Raw genomic sequence first — 22,629 nt, 5'->3', positions numbered from 1 at the left:
CCAAATATGCTCTGAACTCCACCAGGACAGCTCAGCTTGCTTTCATCATTTCCAGTCAATCCTGGTTCTTGCACCTGTGTTTGATGCTAGATGTTTACCTATGGAGTGTCAGCCTTTTGTGTTAATACAAGCAGATGCCAGATTGTTATCTTAAAGGACTTTTTAAGCACCTTTAACCGGTGTGGTTGATGAATAGTGTGCCGGTGAATGATGTGTGCTTAGGCGGGTCATGAATCATGATTCTGTGCTGCAGTGACTCGATACAAATGTCTGGTCTTATGCTTGTAAACAAATGTGAGAGACTGCGTCAGGGATAATTTAACCGCAACACCTTAACATGCATTGACAACCCTATAATTATGCAACTCTTCGATGCGAGATATACAGTACATTGTGAAAGTTCATACCCTTAGAACTAACCGTGTCAACTTTTGTAGCATTACACCCACCAGTTTCAATATGTTTTCATGTATTTTGTTGGGAATGTATGTGACAGACCAACACAAAGTTTGTTACACTTGAAAAGTATTTTTATTTGTATTCAGCCGCCTTTACTCCGATACCCCTAAAATAAAACTTGTGCAACCAACTGCGTTTAGAAGTAATCTAATTAGGTAACAGCCCATCTGTCTTTTCCATTCCACTTCACAATACTTTGTCTAGCACCTAATACCCCGATAAAACACAGTGAAGTTTTTGGTTGTAGCATGATAAAATGCAGACACTTCCAGGGGTTTGAGTGCTTTTGCATGGCACTACCTAACTGAAATGCTCATTCTCTGAAACTTTTTCACATGTTTTTCTAAATGTTTTCATGTGTTCCTCCAACCCCATAATTTTGTCTTTACAACAGAGCAACTGTAACATAGCTCTTCTCTTTTTGTCCCTCATGCCGTCTGCTGATACTGACATTTTTGGTATAGTTTGTTCTGTGCCTCACCCTGCCCACAGTGTCCATTGTGTACACAGAAATGTACAGTCACAGCATGCAGCAGCACTGCCTATGTAATACTGTGTGTCTGGGAGTGTATCAGAGACATGTTTGTAATCAGAGGAGTAGATTAGTACCCTACTGCACATAAGTAGCTATACAGACATGTCATTTTCCCAGCAGGCTCTCATTACAGTATTTCTCTAGTTTAATGGAGCTGCAGCCCAATGTGGGGCCAAACTAAGCCCTCTTTTTCTCCTCCTCAGTGTTAACGATGCACAGAAAATTACTCCACTCATCTAATTTACTGTGAGACCTGACATGACGCTTGCAGGAGCCTTTGGCACTCATACACACTGTCTGTGTATGAGTGCCAAAAGCTCAATTATTCACCTAAGAATAGACAAGTGAACGAAACTCTGGCTATCTTTTCAATCCCAAATGTTGTACAACACTCCCTCGTTGTAGGAGTTCATGGAGTTTTCCACTAATATGCTCAGGAAGTTGGGCCACAGCTACCACACAGATACTTGTTTTTTCAAGCTCCACTGACGGATAGCGCTGATTGTCTTTCCTGTAAAACCTCCCTTTATGCGTTTTTTACTCCATCTGGCTCTGTTTGTGTTCTTCGCTGGGGTTTCATCTCATTCTTACAACTTTTTTTTCAGGCCCTGCCAAAAAAACTATTCTCAGAGCACATCTGAATAGAAACGGACTGCAGCTTTACGCAACCTCTCTCTTTACTAATGTTGGTCCTCTGCCACTTGACATCAGTGAGAGCTGCTTGGCACTATGTAATGCTTTTTTATTTCCTTCTTCCAACATAATTTATTGTCTGAGGAACAGTAGCCACATCTGTGCTAGTTCCATCATTAAAATCAGTGTGACAAAACAGCCTTACTGGTCAACCCTAGTACCTATTTTGAAATGAGTATTAGAAATAACCAAATACACTTCTGTTCATATTTAAATAGAAATGAGACATTTCTAATTACATTTATTTGATCCTTTCTCAAATTATACTGCAGTGTATAGTAAAAACCTTCAAAAGTTTCAGACAAAACTTCACCGACTCCCAAGGGCAGGATCTGGTGAGACGAAGAGTCCAGCAGCACTTGAAATACTAGAAAGAACGTCATTATAAAACCCTAATAACCCTGATGAAGGTCACAAGCAGAAGCACGTTGGTCTGCTAATAAATCTGTGTCCTGCTAAGAAAAGTTTGCATTGTTGTCTTACTAGCCCATGGAATTTAAACATGGGTTTTTTAGTACATGGTTTTATTTTTTAAACTTTTTTTTCTTATTGTATTTATACCCGACAATAGTATGACAGACAAGTTCCCTGTGCTGTCTGGAAAAGTATTGGATTTTTTTGTATAAATTTCAAAGTCTGGATAAAGAGTGAAAATAGTATGGAAAAGCTGAGTTTCCAGATTTTATACCTTAGTCCATTATCTAAAAGATCAAAATCTTAGTTTCAGTCCTGTTGTTTCATGATTTGTGCAAAAAAAAAAAAAACTGACAATAAACCTAAACTAGGCAAATGTTTTGTACTCAAATGTCAATAAAAACAACAAATGGAAAAATGAACAAAAATGGAGTCTGTAAAAGTATGAAATTTAGAAATAGAAATATCAGGAACTCTGTATATAATATTTCCTAAATGTATGTGCTGTTGGACTGGGAAGAAAGTGAAATTTATTGAATTAAAATGGACAAAGTACTTCAAAGAGAACATAAGCAGGAACGGAACAAACATGGTTACATTTCACATTTAGAGTAAAACTGTTCAGTAATCTGCCGTCTATGAGTCCTTTGGTGTGTTATCTGTCATATCATAAATTGTCTAGTTTTTCATTTGCTTATAAAAGCCTTGTGAATACATTTTTTGTTCTGTTAGTTGTCTTTTTTACATTATCTATCCCACCATTGCTATGCAGTAGGAGTCTCACTTTTGTCCCATTTTGTGCCATCATGAAACAAGCAATTTAACATTACAATAACATGTGATGTCTTAACATGTTTGGTTGTTTGTTTGTTTTATTAGAACTAGTTCTACCAGCATAACAACATTACCAACCTTCTGAGCTGGGGAACCAACATGCTGCAAACCTTCCAAAGGTTAACCCATTTCAAAGTGGTGTTCTCAGAAGCTCAGGACCGGACCATTTCTGTCTGCTGGCCTGCCCTTGTCCCCTTGTATTTGGCCCTCTGGGGCCATGTGAGAGTGGCCATCTGCACTGAGCCCTGCTTGCTTAGATGGAGCTACTGTTGGTCCCATCAGGCAGCATCCAGGAAAGAAGCTTTTTCTTGATTATTGGACAACTAAGGATGAAATTAAATGGAGCCGATGTAATTTCTCTACCTAGGTTAAAAACTGCAACCTCATAGTACAATTTTGTGGAAATAATTAATTCACATTTTTACAGACAGAAAAGAGGAAGAAACATGCAGCACATGTCCTGAGGACAGGAGTCAAACCCTGTTCGGGTTTGTTGAGGACAAATTGCCCCCCTGTATACGGGGTGGTCGCTCTAATACTACTTCACAATCCACCGCTTCACCTTACACTCACAAACACATACACACACACACACACACACCAATAGTGTCATAAAATGCTGAGGTTGTGCTGGACTAATGTGCATAATGGAGCGAGGGAGGCGCATGGTGAGTAGCATAGTTTAGATTAAGAAGCAGGAACTTACAGGAATGACTGGTTATGGAACACAGACAGGTAACAAAAACTCCGGCAGGTAGACATCAGGGTAGCTAACAGGTAGCAAACAGGAGGAACCAGTGGAGAACATTAGAAATTAGAGTATAAATGCTGATGTAGGGTGGAGAATGGGCCAATGAACCCTGGGAGCTAATCAGGGAGAAATCAGGAGCAGCTGGTGCGAGAAAGAAAGCAAACAACTGTAGGAGGGAGGCTAATTAACACAGATGATGATGAATATTAACTAAAAATAACAGCAACAGAAGAACTTAAACAGGGAAGTGCAACAAGAAATTTAAACTCAACACCTAAAACAGACAGATAATGATAAATAGAGCAGTAAGAAGCCAGAATCGAACGCTAAACTTTTTGATTGCAAACTCAATCCACTGAGGCATAGTCGCTGTACCATTATGAAAGGTTTTATTAGGCTTTTAATTGAACAAATTTAATTCAAGTCTTTTAATGTTGATTATGGTGGGATTGAATAAAGATAGCTTTGGTAGTTCAGAGTTGCTGTTTACACATGTCCTGGAAATGCACTGAATTTGCTGTAGTGCCCTTTCTAAACAGAAGAAAAAGCTGCACCAATTTCATGTCACTTCCTTCTCCTCCAAACGGTCGTGCCTCCTTTTCCGTGGAAAATACGGTTTCAGTGGGAGTCAATGCAACTTCGTGGGGCAACTGTGGCGTTGGTGTAGGGGTTCGTCCTGTAAACGGTGGGATGCCGGTTCGAACCTCCGCGCCGTCCGTCTCAGTCGCTGTGACCTTGAGCAATACACCTGGTCCACCTTCCCTGCTGATGCTGGTCAGAGGGCTTGGTGGCCCAAATTGTATGGCATTCGGAGGTTATAGACAGAATTATTTAGTCACTTAGTTGTAATATGTTGATTCAAAATATGTAAGTAAGAAGTGCTTTATAAAAATCTGATAAGCAGTAATATGATACTAAAAAATAGATGGATAAGCTACTGGCCAATGCTTAGTTTGTGTTTTTTTGAGTGTTTCTTAAGTATGTATTGAACAGGTTATAAAATACATATACTTGTGCTTTAAAATATCTCCCAACCGGCACTTTTACTCCTCAAATCTGTATGGAGAAGACCTTCCTCTTCCTCTGCAGACATGTTGCATGCCTGGACTGTGACTCACAAGCAGCAATACGTCCTCAAGTTTCAACGCCGTCATAGGGGTTCACTGCTGCCAACAGTAACTGTTTTAAAAAAGGGAGTTCATGTGAACCAGTTTGGAATGACCTTTGACTTACCTTCCATGACTCATGTCTTTTTCAAAATATCCAAAGGGAGGGCCCTATTACGCTGTGGACATCTTTACTGTCCACTCTGACCCCTCTGTCTAATCTGTTCTTCGTTGAATATTACCTTCTTCTCACAATGAGTTACTACCTTTTGGTACTGACACAGAATTTGTTCTTTGTCTCCTCAGAAAAGGAGAATCCATACGAGGATGTTGACCTAAAGCGGAGGAGTTTGAGTAGGAAGTCTGGTCTGTCTGACAGCAGTCGATCCTGGGCTGCAATGGACAGGAAGTTTAACTCCCCACCTCAGGTTAGTTCTAAGGTTGTCAGGATCAGCTCCTGTAAATACTAGTACTAGTAATTGACATTAAACTTCAGTTTTAAAAGTCAGTGGAGAGTAGTGGAAAGGACCTTTTAAAGAATGCCATAATCCATTAGTAATGTTACATATCTGATGGCATTAGATGCGGTTTAATATAGTACATCAAAAACAGAAGAGCTGAGTCTCATGAACTTTTTTATTCGTTATACAATAACAGAACACAGTCTGATCAAGTGCTGTGCAGAACATAAATAAATGTTTTAATATCCTCATTTACAGGTTCATTGTTTTGCATTTTCTGTGGAAACATACAGGTCCTTCTCAAAATATTAGCATAATGTGATAAAGTTCATTATTTTCCATAATGTCATGATGAAAATTTAACATTCATATATTTTAGATTCATTGAACACTAACTGAAATATTTCAGGTCTTTTATTGTCTTAATACGGATGATTTTGGCATACAGCTCATGAAAACCCAAAATTCCTATCTCACAAAATTAGCATATTTCATCCGACCAATAAAAGAAAAGTGTTTTTAATACAAAAAACGTCGACCTTCAAATAATCATGTACAGTTATGCACTCAATACTTGGTCGGGAATCCTTTGGCAGAAATGACTGCTTCAATGCGGCGTGGCATGGAGGCAATCAGCCTGTGGCACTGCTGAGGTCTTATGGAGGCCCAGGATGCTTCGATAGCGGCCTTTAGCTCATCCAGAGTGTTGGGTCTTGAGTCTCTCAACGTTCTCTTCACAATATCCCACAGATTCTCTATGGGGTTCAGGTCAGGAGAGTTGGCAGGCCAATTGAGCACAATGATACCATGGTCAGTAAACCATTTACCAGTGGTTTTGGCACTGTGAGCAGGCGCCAGGCCGTGCTGAAAAATGAAATCTTCATCTCCATAAAGCTTTTCAGCAGATGGAAGCATGAAGTGCTCCAAAATCTCCTGATAGCTAGCTGCATTGACCCTGCCCTTGATAAAACACAGTGGACCAACACCAGCAGCTGACACGGCACCCCAGACCATCACTGACTGTGGGTACTTGACACTGGACTTCTGGCATTTTGGCATTTCCTTCTCCCCAGTCTTCCTCCAGACTCTGGCACCTTGATTTCTGAACGACATGCAGAATTTGCTTTCATCCGAAAAAAGTACTTTGGACCACTGAGCAACAGTCCAGTGCTGCTTCTCTGTAGCCCAGGTCAGGCGCTTCTGCCGCTGTTTCTGGTTCAAAAGTGGCTTGACCTGGGGAATGCGGCACGTGTAGCCCATTTCCTGCACACGCCTGTGCACGGTGGCTCTGGATGTTTCTACTCCAGACTCAGTCCACTGCTTCCGCAGGTCCCCCAAGGTCTGGAATCGGCCCTTCTCCACAATCTTCCTCAGGGTCCGGTCACCTCTTCTCGTTGTGCAGCGTTTTCTGCCTCACTTTTTCCTTCCCACAGACTTCCCACTGAGGTGCCTTGATACAGCACTCTGGGAACAGCCTATTCATTCAGAAATGTCTTTCTGTGTCTTACCCTCTTGCTTGAGGGTGTCAATAGTGGCCTTCTGGACAGCAGTCAGGTCGGCAGTCTTACCCATGATTGGGGTTTTGAGTGATGAACCAGGCTGGGAGTTTTAAAGGCCTCAGGAATCTTTTGCAGGTGTTTAGAGTTAACTTGTTGATTCAGATGATTAGGTTCATAGCTCGTTTAGAGACCCTTTTAATGATATGCTAATTTTGTGAGATAGGAATTTTGGGTTTTCATGAGCTGTAGGCCAAAATCTTCCGTATTAAGACAATAAAAGACCTGAAATATTTCAGTTAGTGTGCAATGAATGTAAAATATATGAATGTTAAATTTTCATCATGACATTATGGAAAATAATGAACTTTATCACAATATGCTAATATTTTGAGAAGGACCTGTATTTCTGCAGAACCTCTTTATTTTAGCTGACGTCTTTTTAACTCTCGGGTCCTTAAAGGTCCAGTCAGGATGACTCTTTGTGGTGAGGACTTGGCAACTGTAACTTTGCAAAATTTTTGCATATGAAACTACACCTGAATTCCTTTTTGAGGGTAATGAAAAGGGACAAAAAAAAAAATCATTTTGGATAAATTTGTTCATATAAATTTACATTTTTTCTTTCTGTATTCTAACACCTGGAACTTTATAGTAGGTTTAATCTAATACTAAACCTGGTTCTGCCGTAGGTTTCTTCCTGTTAAAGGGAGTTGTTTCTCTCGCTTGGTAATGATGAGGGATCGCTGTAAAGTCAATACCCCAATTCAAACAGCTGGGTTTTTACCAGTCTGCCTTTTACAATTGGACAAAATTATTTTAGAATTAAAATTTAATCCTGCCATTCACCTGAAATAAAAGTGGCACTGACAAGCATAGACTGGTTTGTGACCAAAGATAAACAGAGAAACTCATCAAATCTCAACAAGATCCACCACAGATCCTACAGATCCACAGACTTTGGTACGTGTGCGAAGATGTTACAGAGTTTGTGAAAAATCTCTGCTTGTTTTTGTAAGGATGGACTATTATGTGGGAGCCACATGTTATAAATTGCTATAGTGTGATCTCTTTATTCCAACTGGAGTTCAAATATATGTAGTTTAATCAGTTCAAAGAGAACAATACAGATGTTGGAGGCAAAGAGAAACGCTGCTGCCTGAGGAGAAGTCCTTTTGTATCAAAGAGGTAAACGATGGTTATCTACTACATGCTTATATAATGTGGTAAACATTTTGTAAGTTAATAATGGATATTAAGCTTATGATATGAAGTAATATATAACTAATGTTTCATAAAAATAAATTTAATGTGTCTTGAAGGAAGGTAAAATCTAAAACTTTAATTTGTTATAGAATATTAAATTCATTGTCTTGTTTGCAATGCATAGAACAAAGTCCAAGCACTGATTCACATCTAAAATATGTCTTTTTATGCTTTTGCATTGTTTTTATTAATCCAGTTTGAATCAAAAGGCAAAACTGTACTCATGCTGCTCTGTCACCCTGAACAGGCTACAGTATTTTAATTTTATCTTCCAAACTTGAACCTTTGATGCATTTATTTTGCACTGGAAATTAAATCTGTCAAATCCTATCAACAGTCCTATTACTAATAAACAACAGCTATGTAGTTGATTATCTGCCTGCTTGGGGAAAGATGTGAAAATACAAGTTGACAAATGTTGTCCTAGTTTCCAGGAAATCCAGTCGCATTTTTCCTCAGTTGTATGTCAGAAATTCCTAGTTAGCTGTGGTAAGTTTATTGCCAAAACTCTATGATTGGTGGTGAGATTGAGGTGTAAATACATTCAGTTTAGCCAAGTTAGAGTTTTTAGAAAGTGTTCTTTAGGTGCTTTAATTTAAACAAATGGAAATGGTGTTCCATCTCCTCAGAAGTAAGTGGAATGAAGAAAACACCATAACCATCTCACCTCACCTTTATGAAAAAGCACAAAAAGAGAAACATGTTGGGAATTTAGTCCATCAGGATGTAACCTGGGAAGTGACTTATAGTAGAAAACACCCATGTTTAGGTGACTCATTTATATGATTCCCCTGTATAACATCCAAGTCTGAGCAGGTTAGTAGAACAAAAAGCTCATTTATCTTTACATCGTTGCATCTCTTGTCTTATCTTACATCGCTACATAACATACTTCCAGCTGTTTACAAGGTTTCTGCAAAGTCTGGAAAAGTGAAAAAAGTTTTTAAAAATACCATGAAATTTGTTTGAAGTGTTTTTTAAGGTCTGGACAAATTTGGAGAAACACAATAGACTACGGAACAATATTAGTTTTTCCACAATTTATCCCGACAAGGATTAACTGGGTATTGACAGTGGAAGGGGGTAGGTTCTGAAGGAACCCCGTGATTAACTGCTGTTGGCTATTATGACCTTGTACCTACTATATCATTTTAAAATATTTTTAAGTCCAATATTAATTCACAAACCAAATGATGTGAAAAGGACACTGGTTTTATTTTAGTAGCTCTTTCTGATTTGATTTGATTTTTTCCAGTGTCTGAGAAAAGAGAGAAAGATGGAAGCCGATGTTGGTTTATTTGTTGAAATCCTTTTATAGAAACAGAATCCGGCAGCCATTAGATCAGCGGTAAATCTTCATCTGTTTGAATTGTTTCAGACTTTATCTGTTCTCTCCTCTGTGCCCAGTTGCCTTCCAAACCCAGCAGCCAATCTCTCCATCTCCCTGGTCCAAGCGACAGGAAGAGCCACCGCATTTCCCAGTTGTCCAAACGCTACAGCCACGATGAAATGCTGCTCATCCCCCAGATCGGCATGTCATCGTCCCCCTGCGGCCTGCTGGACGATAGCCTCTGTGGCACCAGTGATTCCCTGCCTTCAAACAGGCACTGGAGAATCCCGAAGGTAAACACTGCTAGATCCCACAGAGCTCCAGCGGAGCTCTCACAGACCGGATCAGGTTTCTGTCAGGACCAAGTCAGAGTCTGAACAGTTCTGGATCATTTATAATTCCTCAGCTTGGAACGGAGGTTTAATGACACCAGGCTTTGATCCATTTAGTTCTTTTGCATGGAAATCAGCCCTTAAGGTACATTTTAAAGAGCTCTCCCTGAGGCATTTCCTATTAATAATCTGCAATGTCTGAAATACATGCAGTGCACTTTAGACTGTTACTTTTGGCCTGGAACATGCCTGCTTCCTCTATACTTAGGATCAAAAGACAAACAGACTGAACTACAAGTTCCTCACAAAGAATTTCCTCTCGTCTCTGTTTACAGCTGGTCCAGAGGATCAACTCCATTTACTGCACTAAACGAGGGAAGAAGAGGCTAAAGAAACTGTCCATGTCCAATCTTGAGACAGCATCTCTCAGAGGTAAGGCTGCTCCTTATTCCCTTTTATCCCAAGGCCAGATAAGTAAGTAAATATTTATGTCTCCTCCACCCACACAGAGCCCCATCTCTCTCCCTCCTCTCTCTCTGTGTCTTTCTCATGACATAAACACATATCAGAAAATACCCCTCTGACCCGTAGAAAACATTGCATTTTGTCTCTAATGTTTGTTTTCAGATGACAACAGTGAGAGTGAGAGTGACTCGGATGACCGGTTCAAAGGTGAGCACTGCTTTTACCTGCAGAGGTGAGGTGTAACACTTCTGTTCGCTCTCAGTTTACCCCAGAGCTTTAAAGATATATTTTGAATATAAGATTGGTAAGAGGCTTCAAAAATGTGGTTTTGTTACACAATTAGGCCGAGTATTGTTTAATTTCCTGACAAACTTCAGGTGCTGTTTAAGGTCTGATTTTTACGTAAAATATCTTCCCTGCTCAGCTCACACCCAGAGGTTATTAAAGCTGCAGTCCATCCTCCGACGAGCCCCGAGCTACCGTACACTGGAGCTGCAGCTCATCGAGTGGCAAGAGAGAGAGCTCTTTGAGTACTTTGTTGTTGTTTCTCTGAAAAAGAAACCCGGCAAAAACTCCTACACCCCGGAGGTCACCTATCAGTTCCCCAAGGTAAAAGCATGTGCTTTATCTAAAACCTGCAGCTGGTCCTTTGAGGCAAACTACACCTGGCATAACAAGCTTGACTTGCTTATTTTGTGTCATTTACAATGTCAGCTTTTGTCTGTAAGATGAGCATTTAAATAGCTGGCATTGTTTAAGAAGTATTAGAGTCAGTGATTATGTTTTTTAAGTCTTAAGTATTTTTGGTTCCTAAATGTCAGCCAACAGTAAAAAATGTGAAATTTATTTTCCAGTGAAAGTACTTGACCTCAGGTTTCTTATTTGAAAGTCTTATCATGTTGTCTCTTGTCCCAAAAAGATGCAGATACAAAGCACTAATTTGTTCTTTGATATTTGACTGTAAAGGAATAGCCACTTAATTCAAAATGTTTCTAGCCAGGAAATGTTTGTGATTGTGTTTTGATCACGGAATCAATATTTGGCAAATTAACCAAAAACCTGAAGAGTCGTTTCATTCATGTCTAGTATAGTAGTTTTAAACACAGCCCACACATTTCCAACAAGGTTGAGGTAGGAACCATTCCAGAGACTTATTGTTTATCCATTACAAAACCATCTGTGATGTGTGTTTGAGATCCTTGTCCTCTTAGAACTCCTAATTGTGTCCAATGTCTGGGACATTTCAGGTGTCACCCTGAAAGGAAAAAAAAAAGACTTATTAGGATGTTTCAGGACCAGTCCAAAGAAAGAGGCTCCTGCTCCAAGGTTGACACTGTCAAGCATGACTGAAATGTGCGACTGCAGTGCCTTGCAAAAGTATTCACCCCCCCCTTGGCCTTTTTTGTTGCCTCACAGCTTAGAATTAAAATGGATTGTTTGAGAGTCTGCACCATTTGATTTACAGAATGTGGTTACAACTTGACGAACTATATATTTTTTTTATTGTGAAGCAAACAACAAATAGGAAAAAATAAAAGAAAACTGCAGCATGCATAACTGTTGACCCTCTACAGTCAACATTTTGTAGAGGCACCGTTTGTTGCAATAACAGTTGCAGGTCGCTGTGGATCAGTCTCTATGAGCTCGCCACATCTTGCCACTGGGATTTTTGCCCATTCCTGAAGACAAAATTGCTCCAGCTCCTTCATGTTGGATGTTTTTCACTTGTGAACAGCAATCTTCAAGTCTAACCACACGTTCTCAACTGGATTAAGGTCTGGTCTTTGACCAGGCCATTCCAACAAATGTTAATGTTAAGTGTTGCTTTAGCAGTACGCTTCGGGTCATTGTACTGCTGGAAGGTGAACCTCCGCCCCAGTTTCAAATCACACGCAGACTGACACGGGTTTTGGTTAAGAAAATCTCTGTATTTAGCACCATCCATCTTTCCCTTGACTCTAATCAGTTTCCCAGTCCCTGCTGCTTAAAAACGTCCCCACAGCATAATGCTGCCACCACCATGTTTCACTGTGGGGATCGTGTTCCTAGGGTAATGGGATTTGTTGGGTTTGTACCAGACATAGCGTTTACCTTGGTGGCAGAAAAGTTCAGTTTTAGTCTCATCTGACCAGAGCATCTTCCTCCATACATTCAGGCAGTCGCCAACCTGCCTTTTTATTATTTACATTAAATAATGTTTTTTTTCTGGCCACTCTTCCATAAAGCCCAGCTCTATGGAGTGTACGGCTTATTGTGGTCCTATGGAGAGATACTCCGTCTCCGCTGTAGAACTCTGCAACTCCTTCAGGGTTACCTTTGGTCTCTGTACTGCCTCCAGGGGAACATCAAAGATTTGAATATTTATTTATAACCCCACCCCGAAAGTTGTTTGGAGAGCTTCTTGGTCTTTATGGTGTGATGTCTCTTGCTTAGTGGTGTTGCAGCCTCTGGGGCCTTTCAGAAAAGTTGTGTTTATACTGACAGATCATGTTACACTTATATTGCGGACAGGTGGACTTATTCCACTAATTATGTGACTTTTGGGAGTAATTGGTTGCAGCAAAACGTTTTAGGGGCTTCATAGGAAAGGGGTGTATACATATGCACATGCCAATTTTCAGCGTTTTCCTTTTTTAATTTCTTTTTAATTTACTTTTTTTTTTATTGCACTTCAGCAACTTAGACTGTTTTGTGTTGATACATCACATAAAATACAATTAAAAAGCATTTAAATTACAGGTTGGAATGTAACAAAATAGTTAAAAAGCCAAAAAGGGTGAATACTTCTGCAAGGCACTGTAGTTTCATGGACAAGCAGAAATATTTTAGCTTAGGTGAAAGAAAAATGTGAATTTATTAGGCAAGATTTACTTATGCCGTGATAGATTCATAGTCGAAAAAGGCCTTGATTCCTTTTTAAATACTTTTCGTTGTCATTATCACAATAAACACTACAAGTTCACTATGCCTATCCATACGTTTTGCAGCCTAGACACCGGTTTGAGACATGCATATTAAGTACAGTGATATTATGAGAACAATACATTTGAAATATATTATGCAGCACTTGTCTGTGTTGAATAGTGGTCATATGTCCATTCAAAAAATATGCCAGAAACTTGTTACTGGGAACAAAAGGGTTTTGGTTTATCTGCGTCATAAGATACATTTAAACCAACATTAGTGGGGATGTATTTATTTATTTAAGCCTGGATGTTTAATTTTTGATCCTGTGTGGATATGTGAAAATCCAAAATGAATTAAAATATGTTCACCCGATTCTTGTCTTTCAAATGTAGTGAAGTTGTTTGTTGTATAATTATTTTACTCTGGAAAAGCTATGGTTCCAACACATCATTAGCAGCCCAAAATAATATGAGATTCATGCTGATAACGAATGGATATAAACTTCTAACTAGAACTGTATATCTTCTAGTGTTATCATTGTTATAATCACTACTAGCTCTGGGCGTATATAAAGGTTTTCTAGTTTCTCTGCCTTTCATCGGCATATTAATAGCTGTAAACAGAAATGTTCTGTTGGTTTTTCACGTGACGGTCCTGTTTGTTGGTCATTTAAATCTCTGTTGGTAACTGCAGTTTATAAGTCCCAGACTACTTCGAGCTAAAATGAACTAGAATTAATTCATGCGACAGACAAATGTTTTTAGTTGTTAGAAAATAAACTTTAAAGTTGTTTGGTTCAGCAGAAATGTCCCCGGGGGGACATAGACTTTGTGGTGGAGAGACCGAGGCCTTGAGGGTCCAGAGGTTTAAACTTCTACAAGACATTTTATTCTGGTCTTTTGTAGAAATTGACTGGTAATTTCAACAGTAACGTATAGTCCACTTGTCGTGTCTTCTTGCAGTTGGAGAGACCGACCAAGCAGATGAGGGAGGCAGAGCACAGACTCAAAGCTATTCCTCAGTTCTGTTTCCCGGATGCAAAAGACTGGAGTCCTGTCTCTGAGTTCACCAGGTATCCTCCACACATCTTTAGGATTTCCACTACTCTTTTGGGTTATCACAAAAGCCTCTATTTAGATAACTATTGTGTATAAAAACTGAGATGTTTTGTTGTTCAAACATGTAATAATATTAATGATAATAAGTTATAATTTAAAGGAAATTATGTTATAACAAAGAAAGAAAAAGTGTCCTGAAAGTGAGAAATTATTTCTACACAATTAATATTATTACTAATAATAATTCCTTCTTTATTACTTATGTATCTTTATCTATGTATTTACATCTATCTTTCTGTCAACATATTCTTATATTTATCTATCTGTTTCTCTCTGTTTTCTCATCTTTCTATCTTTATAATGAGATTCCGAATTTTCATATTCTTGTATGTGTTGTCAGTCTGTATAAGGGTGATTCAAAACTTGCTAGCACAGAGCAGGTGGTGCAGGAGAGTTGAGGCAGAAATGACACGATGTTGTAAAAATAAATATGATATACTTATTAACTTGAACATCTAGGTGAGGCGGAGGTGAGGTGTCCCTCCAATATAATGACAGGAGATGTTATACTGAATAGTTTGTTTTTTTGGTCAGGCTGAAAGTTTGTCACCCCATAAACCCTTCTCTCAAACCAGACATTAACTAGATTGAAACTGATGAGCAATGTCTGCAGAGAAACATTCAGAAATTCTGACAAAATGTTTTGTAAGACAGTTTTAAAATATTGCAAGCAAGCCTGGCTCTTTATAACGAGATTAACGACTCTCCGTTTTGATGTCAATGTCTTTGTGCTTATTCTCTTTGGCTTTGTGCTGCAGTGAGACGTTCTCCTTTATGCTGACCGGGGAGGACGGCAGCAGGCGGTTCGGGTACTGCAGACGCCTCCTGGTAAGAAGTTCCTGTCCGGTTCCCCATCGCCCTGTTTACCACCCAGCCCACACCTCGTTGAGCCATGTTTGTTGTGACAGGCCTCTCTCTTTGAACATGTGATGATGTTTTCCTGCAGGGATGTTCATGTGCTGCCTGATTGTCCACTATGGCAACAGGAAGTAAATCATGAAAACATTCAAAGCTGAACAGATTAAAAATACTGAGTTCAGTGGGAAACAAATTTATTTATGAAGAGACTATCTGTTGTAGTGGCTAATCAGGATTTGTTTTGGCGCATAAAATGGCTCTACAGAGTTACCAGGAGAAAGACAAACATCTGGACCACATTTTTAAAAGAACAGCTATTTCAGCTCATCACAAACGGTGATAAAAAACACAATTACAGCCATAAATTCTTATCCATACATGTATTTTGACAAAAAAATTACATATCATTTGAAAGGCTCATGGTAAAAACTGCATGAAATATGTAATAAAATCATAATAACCAAAGATGAAAACCCAAGTTAGGACTGACCCACTTATTTTAACAAGACTTTCTCAGGAGAGGGCAAGACAAAGAGAAACCAGGAAAAATCCAAACTTTGTCATTCTGGAGCATTTCCTCCCCGTAATGAGGCTGCTGAGCACTTTGAAGTGTTTTGTTGATCCTTCCATTTGGCTTGCGGACAGAGAGCAGGACTGTGTGGGATTGCTGTGACTGTGCAGATAATTTTGTTTGCCATTTCTTGTTTTTTTTGTGTCTCTTTACATCTCCAACATGTTTGTTTGTGAGTTTTTACCCTTGATATGCGACATTTTAATATTTCTTTGTGAAAATAACACTAACAGTTGCGCTCGATGCACTCAGTTGGTCTAAGACTCACCCACACAGAAGCAGATTTAATGAAGGCAGCGAGCGAGGAACTGGTCTCCTTTAGTAATTTTGCTTCCTCCCCGCCATTCGTCCAGCAGTTGGCAGAAACCAAGCATTCCTAAGGTCTTGAATCAAGCCCCACACAGTTGAGTTAATCATCCGTTTGGAAAAGTGCAGCAGAAACAAGAGAGGCAAATTGTATACCTAATATGGACAAGTGGATTGGCGCTTGTTGAGTGCCTGTATTCATTTGTCTCTTTCTGACTGAGAGTCTCTGTTGTTTTGAGCCACATAATGGTTTGGGAGAATACAGGGGACAGCAGATATGATCAGCAGGAGATGATAAACCTGTGTTTAGGAGGGAGGTTACCACATAAAAGAGTCTCGCATCACAGGGAAGATGAAATTAAAGACGTCCCTGTGTTATGTTATCACTGTTCACTGTCTTGGCTGTTCCGATGACCCGCTAAAAAATGCTTTTCTGTTTTATATAAGCAGATTACGCTCATAAAGTTTAATTTGCTCATTGTGGTTGTTTCGGCCTGTGAACAGAGAGGTTTACTGTGGCTCTGAAGGAGCCTGAAGAATCATGTTAATGATCTCATTATCTCAGTTAAGAGACAACAAATCTTCAGCAGAGAGGCCATGGTGTTTTAAGGCATACTGGTCACCACCAGATAAGGAGACGCTAAATGAAGGCAGCGGCAGTATCTGGAATCCACTCTATAAAGAATTCATTTAAAGTCAGCTGAATCGTTGCCATATTTTTCTGACAATTTCCTGCCCGAAATATATCATTCCTCTTGGAGGATGTTTAGCCACTAGTTCATTTTGTAGCAGTGAAGGACAAATCACAGAGGAGAGGTCAAACATTCTGGCTTTCAAAAACATGACAGTGTTAAAATTAACAGCTCCTCTTTGTTTTTCTTTAGATCAGGTGAAGCTACAAACACTTCAGGTGCATTTCAGCAAATTAAAATCTAATTGAAAAGTTTATTTATTTGAGTAACTCAGTTTAATTGGTGAAATTCCTTTGGTATATGAAATCATACACAAACTGATATATAAATGTATTTCCTGTTCATTATGATGATTATGGCTAATGAAAACCCTATAATCAGTTTCTCAGAAAATTCTAATGTTACAAAAGAAGCTGTCTGAGTGCTGTTTCCAAGCATACTAAAGAAAAGTTAAGTGAAGGGAAAAAGTGTGGTAGGAAAGGTGCACAAGGAATAGAGAAATTGCAGCCTTGAGGAGGATATTCTAAAGCCTATCCAATAGTTTGGTGGAAATTCACAAGATGGTAACGAGAGCTGGAGTGAGTGCTTTAAGAGCCATCACACACAGATGTATCCATGGGTTACAGCTGTGGCATTCATTGTGTTAAGCCACTCATGAACCAGAGACAACATGAGAAGAGTCTTACGTGGGCTAAAAGTAAAAAGAACTGGACTGTTGCTCAGCGGTTCAAAGTCTTCTTTTCAGATTAGACTAAAGTTTGCCTATAATTTGGAAATCAAGGTCCCTGAGTCTGGAGGAAGAGCGTTGAGACATACAGTAGAATCCGTGTTGCTTTAAGTCCAGGGTTAAGTTTTCAGTCAGTGATGATTTGAAGTCACTTGCTGTTGCTAGTCCACTGTGTTTTATCAACTTCAAAATGAATGCAGCCATCTATCAGGAGATTTTAGAGCACCTTAAGCTTCCCTCTGCTGACAAACTTTATGGAGGCTGATTTCATTTTCCAGCAAGAAATTTTTTTTTTTTTGATACATTGATGTTACAACCACAACACTGAAAACTGAAACAAGGGTTCAAACAGTTCTTAGACATTCAGACCATTCAAGTCTCCTCCTCAGTCAATGTTTAGGTAGTAATTGGTGATTTTTTGGCACTTTTTAAAAATAACTGCTATACTTGACTTTAGTGTATTAAAAATGTTAAATTGTTTCTGTATTATATGCAAGTTAATAAGAGTGCCTGAAGTAAAACATTTAGTTTGTACTGTAAATAAAATAATATTATTTTTACAGTACAAATAAAACTCAGTACCAATGCTACAAATTTATTGTTTTAACTGTAGAGATAGCTCAAGCCGCTGCTTGTACAATACTGTGAATTTGCGAAATTCTTACTGTGTACGATCCAGTTATTTCCTGATATTTTTGACGTCAGCTGTTTTTTATTACAATGAATCTCTTATAAATCCTCCACTTTGATGAATGTATAATGTTATACTGCTAGACGGCCTCGGTGAGTGTATTTATAGCCGATTTTAGGAACATCTGCAGATGTATCTCCTTACATCTGATCCATGTTCTCTCGTTATTCCAGCCAACTGGGAAAGGACCTCGTCTTCCAGAGGTGTACTGTGTCATCAGCCGGCTGGGCTGTTTTGACTTGTTCTCCACAGTGAGTTCAGTCTTGCATGTACACACCCCCACACACAATTAGATCCACATCCGCCTGGTCAGTGTGGTGCTGCAACTAATGGAAATGACTGTCAGTCGTATCTCTGCAGACTTCTGTTCAGTTTTCTAATTTCCCACAATCATTTCCCTCACTCATGTCCCACAGCAGTCATTCTTTGCTTTTCCAGCCTTCCTGATTACTTTTATAATTCAAAGTGAGCAATTGCTGACTGTTAAATAAATATATATATATATATATATATATATATATATATATATGTTGTCATTATGAATTTTAAAGTTTAAAAAAGGCTTGGGTAACTTGGTTTCCGATGCTGTTTAAGGAAACATGTTGCCAAACAGAAAGCTGTTTTTTAGTTTTGGCATTCAGCTTTCGAGGGAGTTTTTGTAACAGATGAGAGCAGTGAATGATTTTTCCAATCAACTTTCCAGAAAGGAGACACCTCTGATCCAAACGGCTCTATGTGTGGAAATGTCCTTTACAGTAGGCATGGAAACATATTTAATTGTTTTACAAAAGACAAAATGATTACAATGTTCCAAGCAGTTTAAATTGATGGAAACCTGTTTTTTTTTTCTTTCTATTAATGACCTCCCTTGGCCATAACATTAATGCCTGTAAATGGTCCAGTTTTGTGAAGGAAGCTCTCCTCTTTTCTGCTACTTTCAGATCCTGGATGAGGTGGAAAGACGCAGAGGAGTCTCAGCAGCACTGGTTTATCCCTTCATGAGGAGTCTGATGGAGTCTCCCTTTCCTGCACCAGGGAAGATTATCAAAGTAAAGACCTTTCTGCCCGGTGCGGGAAATGAGGTGAGTACTGCTGACAAAGCAGGAAATCACAGCTTTATTTAAATTGAATTTAGTTTATTTATATAGCGCCACTTATCATATCCAGAAATACTGTATATAATCAGATCAGATGCTTAACATCATAAATGGTTCAGACAGCATAAGAGGAAAAATGTTTAGAAAAATTCGGCTTTAATGTGTGTGTTTCTTCTTGTGATTCAGGTCATAGAGCTGAGGCGACCCAATGACTCTAGATTGGAGCATGTTGACTTTGACAGCCTGTTCAGATGCCTCAGTGTACGCCAGGTGTTACGCGTCTTTGCCTCACTGCTCCTGGAGCGCAGAGTCATCTTTGTGGCTGATAAACTTAGGTGAGTTTCTTTCATAACTGCACTGCAAGCCACATGTCTCTCACTGATGTGAAATCTAGTGCTGAGAGAAGAATACACAGGATTATGCAATATCAAAGTTTTCAGCAGTGACTGCTGTAATAAGGGATTTGCTCTCCTTATATTTGTTCACCCTTTTGTTCTTAAGTCAAAGTTGGTTAACATTCTGGAATCATTTTAAAACCAGGGGTTGGAAACTTTAGCAGCAACATTTTTTTTCTCTATTTGTTACAAAAGAATTTACATGTAAACAGTTTGGTGCCTTCTTTGTCATATTTTCAGCTGGTGATAGATCATGTCTGCAGGGGGGATCTTTTAATGTTTTATTTAAAACAGAGCTAAGATGCTCTAAGAGTAGAGGCCCGAAAGTAACTAACATGCTCATCTGGGATCTTCTGTATGTGGTTTTGGTTCATTTTCTACCCACGTCATGCCATTTTGTCCCTCTCAACTTCTATTTCGTACATGTAAACAAACCATTTTATAACAGTTTGCAATCCGTTTATTACTCTTGTATTTTTAAGTATTTTAGATGAATTGTGAAGATGATTAATTAGAAAGTGCCTAGTTATTACAGAGAAAAGAAATGCAATTGTATATTATTCTCTGAAAACTTTGTATAACACCTATTTTGTATTCTTTTTGGTTCTGATCCCAGTTCAGGCCAGGTGTCTTACAAATTATAAGAGATTGTACACCCTGAATAAACTGAAATAGGTTTGAGAGATCTGCTAATAAATTTCATTTATACGAGTCACATAACTACATTATTGTGAGTAAATTATAAAACCATTGCCTTAAATAATCAGCTGGTTTGTATAAATTGACGGATGCTATAAAATGTTGTGTGGCAGGTGCTGCTATGTTGTAGCAGAAAATGTTGGACATGAAAAATATCAAAAACTAGAAAAGAATGAAATTGTGAAAGGATAGAAATGACCACCACCCACTCTGTTTCTTTTGTTCAATGGTTCCCAAGTTAGGTTCTTGAGATCCTGTTTAGATATCACACTAAATCACAGACAAATATAAAAATGAAAGAATATTTATGCTGTGATGTTACAACAGAAAAAAACAACAACATATAAATAGATAAAACAATATATTAGTTATTTTTTTCCTCCATTTTAGACCTGTGTTGCATGTATTTTTCAATACCCGAGGACAGGAAGCATTTTGAGAGCAGCTTTAACAAACCATTGTCTTCTGGTCTTATGCTGACCTGTCCAAATATTTTGATAAATGTTGCTGGCATCAAATTTAGAACCGACACATTTCTGGCCATTAACCAGCATTTGCAACATTTAAGTTGTTATTTTTTATTTAATCTGACTTAAATATTTTCTTTGAATTACAGTGTCAAGGCCTGATTCAAACAATGTATTATTACATAATGTACCGATAGCTGATAGCTACCGATATGACAAAAATATACATAATATAATCTTGATTTGTCTGTCACAGTTACATAATCAGGGTTCAAGTGACACAAATAAATGTAATTTCTTGACTAAGAATGAAACCGAAAAAAATGCCTTATCAACTTTGGATTAGATGCACAGATTTGATTGTGATGTCTGATACTGTGTCCGGTTTTTCAGTTAGCTCTGATACCAGCAGGAAAGTGGGACACCATCACCGGAGTACATCCAGGGTGGGGTCTGATAAGATGTGAAGAGTCCCCAAGGACTCTGTGTCCCACTCTGTCTTGTTGTTACAGAAAAGAACGGGATACTTTTAGAGCAATGGAGGCGAGGGTGGAGATTTTAGCGAAGAAATAATCTCTCCACATATCAGAACCCAGTTTAAACAAACATCAGTGGGGGCAGTGACTGTGAGGGGAAGGAATGCACTTCCTGTGTGCACGACTCTGCCCTCTGTGATCTGTGGCTCAGCTGTCGCCATTTGACTTATAATGCCCCGTTCACTCCCAGCGTACAAGCGACCTCTCTGTCTGTGTCCCTGGAGAAAATTCATCTTTGTTGCTCATTACCAGAGGTGATAGGATCTAAGAGTCACTGGGAGGGAATCATGAATTTCACTCATGAAACATTATCATGATTCGTGGTTCAGAGTCAACCCTTTCTATAGTGTTGTGAGATCTTTGGTGACCTTCATTTATGACCTTTTGTAAGTCTTTATGAATTTGACCTCAAACGTTCTAAGCCTATATTGTAAGTAAGTAATAATATAGCTCATTTTATTTTGGACTTAGGTTTTCGTACTGGTGTTATATTGTAGAAAATATCTGTTTCATCTTAAGAAATAAACACATTTCTCAAGCTTTGAAGACCATATCTACAGGTCACTACATACTTTTGTAGGAAAAAGATAGCACACACTCTTTCAGTTTAAGTGTTTCATGTATTATGTATGGATGTAATAAAAATTATCCCATCGGTATCTTGGCTATCAAATTATTCATTATTCATTTAATGATTATAAAACCAAAAGAGAAAAATATAGAAAAAATAAGTACACCCTTGCTGCTTCTATAGGATTTTATTTTTATTTTACTAAAGTGTTTGTCAGTAAGTGTGACCATCGCTGGAAAGCAGGAGTGTGGGCATTTTTTGCTAGTTTGGAGCATAAATGCCAAGAGGAAAAAACATCAGCAATAACCTTCACAATGCATTTGCTGCTGCCCACTAATGTGGCAAGGGTTATTAGGCTATTTAAAATAGTCCATCTTTCTACAGTGATAAAGATTACTCACAAAGTTAAAGGGCTTTTTTGGACTCTAAGCTAAATTTGATAATCTCTTGTTCAGAATATAAAAAGCAGGTCAAACTGAACCTGAATAATGTACATAAAACAGAGATTCTTTAGAACACAGTTTGAGATATATGAAAGACCCTAATTGCCGTTTTACCCTGCACTTAGGGTAAAATGGCACCAACGGAGATTGAGAGAATAATAGAAATTGAGAAAAGCGTTTGCCCAGAGCACTGTTCATGCAAGGACTTCCACTTTCTGGGCACCTTGCAATCATCAAGTCAACCATGAACTCCTCTGAATGCCAAAATAATCTAGAAACCAATTTAAAGTTTGAAGCGAATCTTTTCCAGCAAGGCTGAAAAAGAAAACACTAAAGGTGTCATAATTGCTCCTGACAAAAACTAGACCTCGGCCTGATTTAAATGTTGTGGTCGGACTTTAAGAGAACT

General features: G+C 38.7%; 1 protein-coding gene across 2 annotated transcripts in view; it reads left to right on the top strand.

The window, feature by feature from the left end:
- The window catches only part of dennd2b (DENN domain containing 2B), a 72,025-nt gene that overhangs the window by 32,434 nt on the left and 16,962 nt on the right, over positions 1-22,629 (top strand). For both annotated transcript variants that reach the window (XM_047363349.1, XM_047363348.1), the window contains 10 exons: positions 5,099-5,220; positions 9,423-9,638; positions 10,013-10,109; positions 10,305-10,349; positions 10,567-10,751; positions 14,012-14,121; positions 14,926-14,995; positions 18,186-18,263; positions 18,954-19,094; positions 19,296-19,444. In XM_047363349.1, the coding sequence (XP_047219305.1) occupies positions 5,099-5,220; positions 9,423-9,638; positions 10,013-10,109; positions 10,305-10,349; positions 10,567-10,751; positions 14,012-14,121; positions 14,926-14,995; positions 18,186-18,263; positions 18,954-19,094; positions 19,296-19,444 (1,213 nt within the window). The remainder of the gene's footprint in view (positions 1-5,098; positions 5,221-9,422; positions 9,639-10,012; positions 10,110-10,304; positions 10,350-10,566; positions 10,752-14,011; positions 14,122-14,925; positions 14,996-18,185; positions 18,264-18,953; positions 19,095-19,295; positions 19,445-22,629) is intronic.

Source organism: Girardinichthys multiradiatus, chromosome 4 (assembly GCF_021462225.1).
Source record: "Girardinichthys multiradiatus isolate DD_20200921_A chromosome 4, DD_fGirMul_XY1, whole genome shotgun sequence".
Classification (NCBI taxonomy): domain Eukaryota; kingdom Metazoa; phylum Chordata; class Actinopteri; order Cyprinodontiformes; family Goodeidae; genus Girardinichthys; species Girardinichthys multiradiatus.
This window is presented reverse-complemented; position numbering and strand designations above follow the sequence as displayed.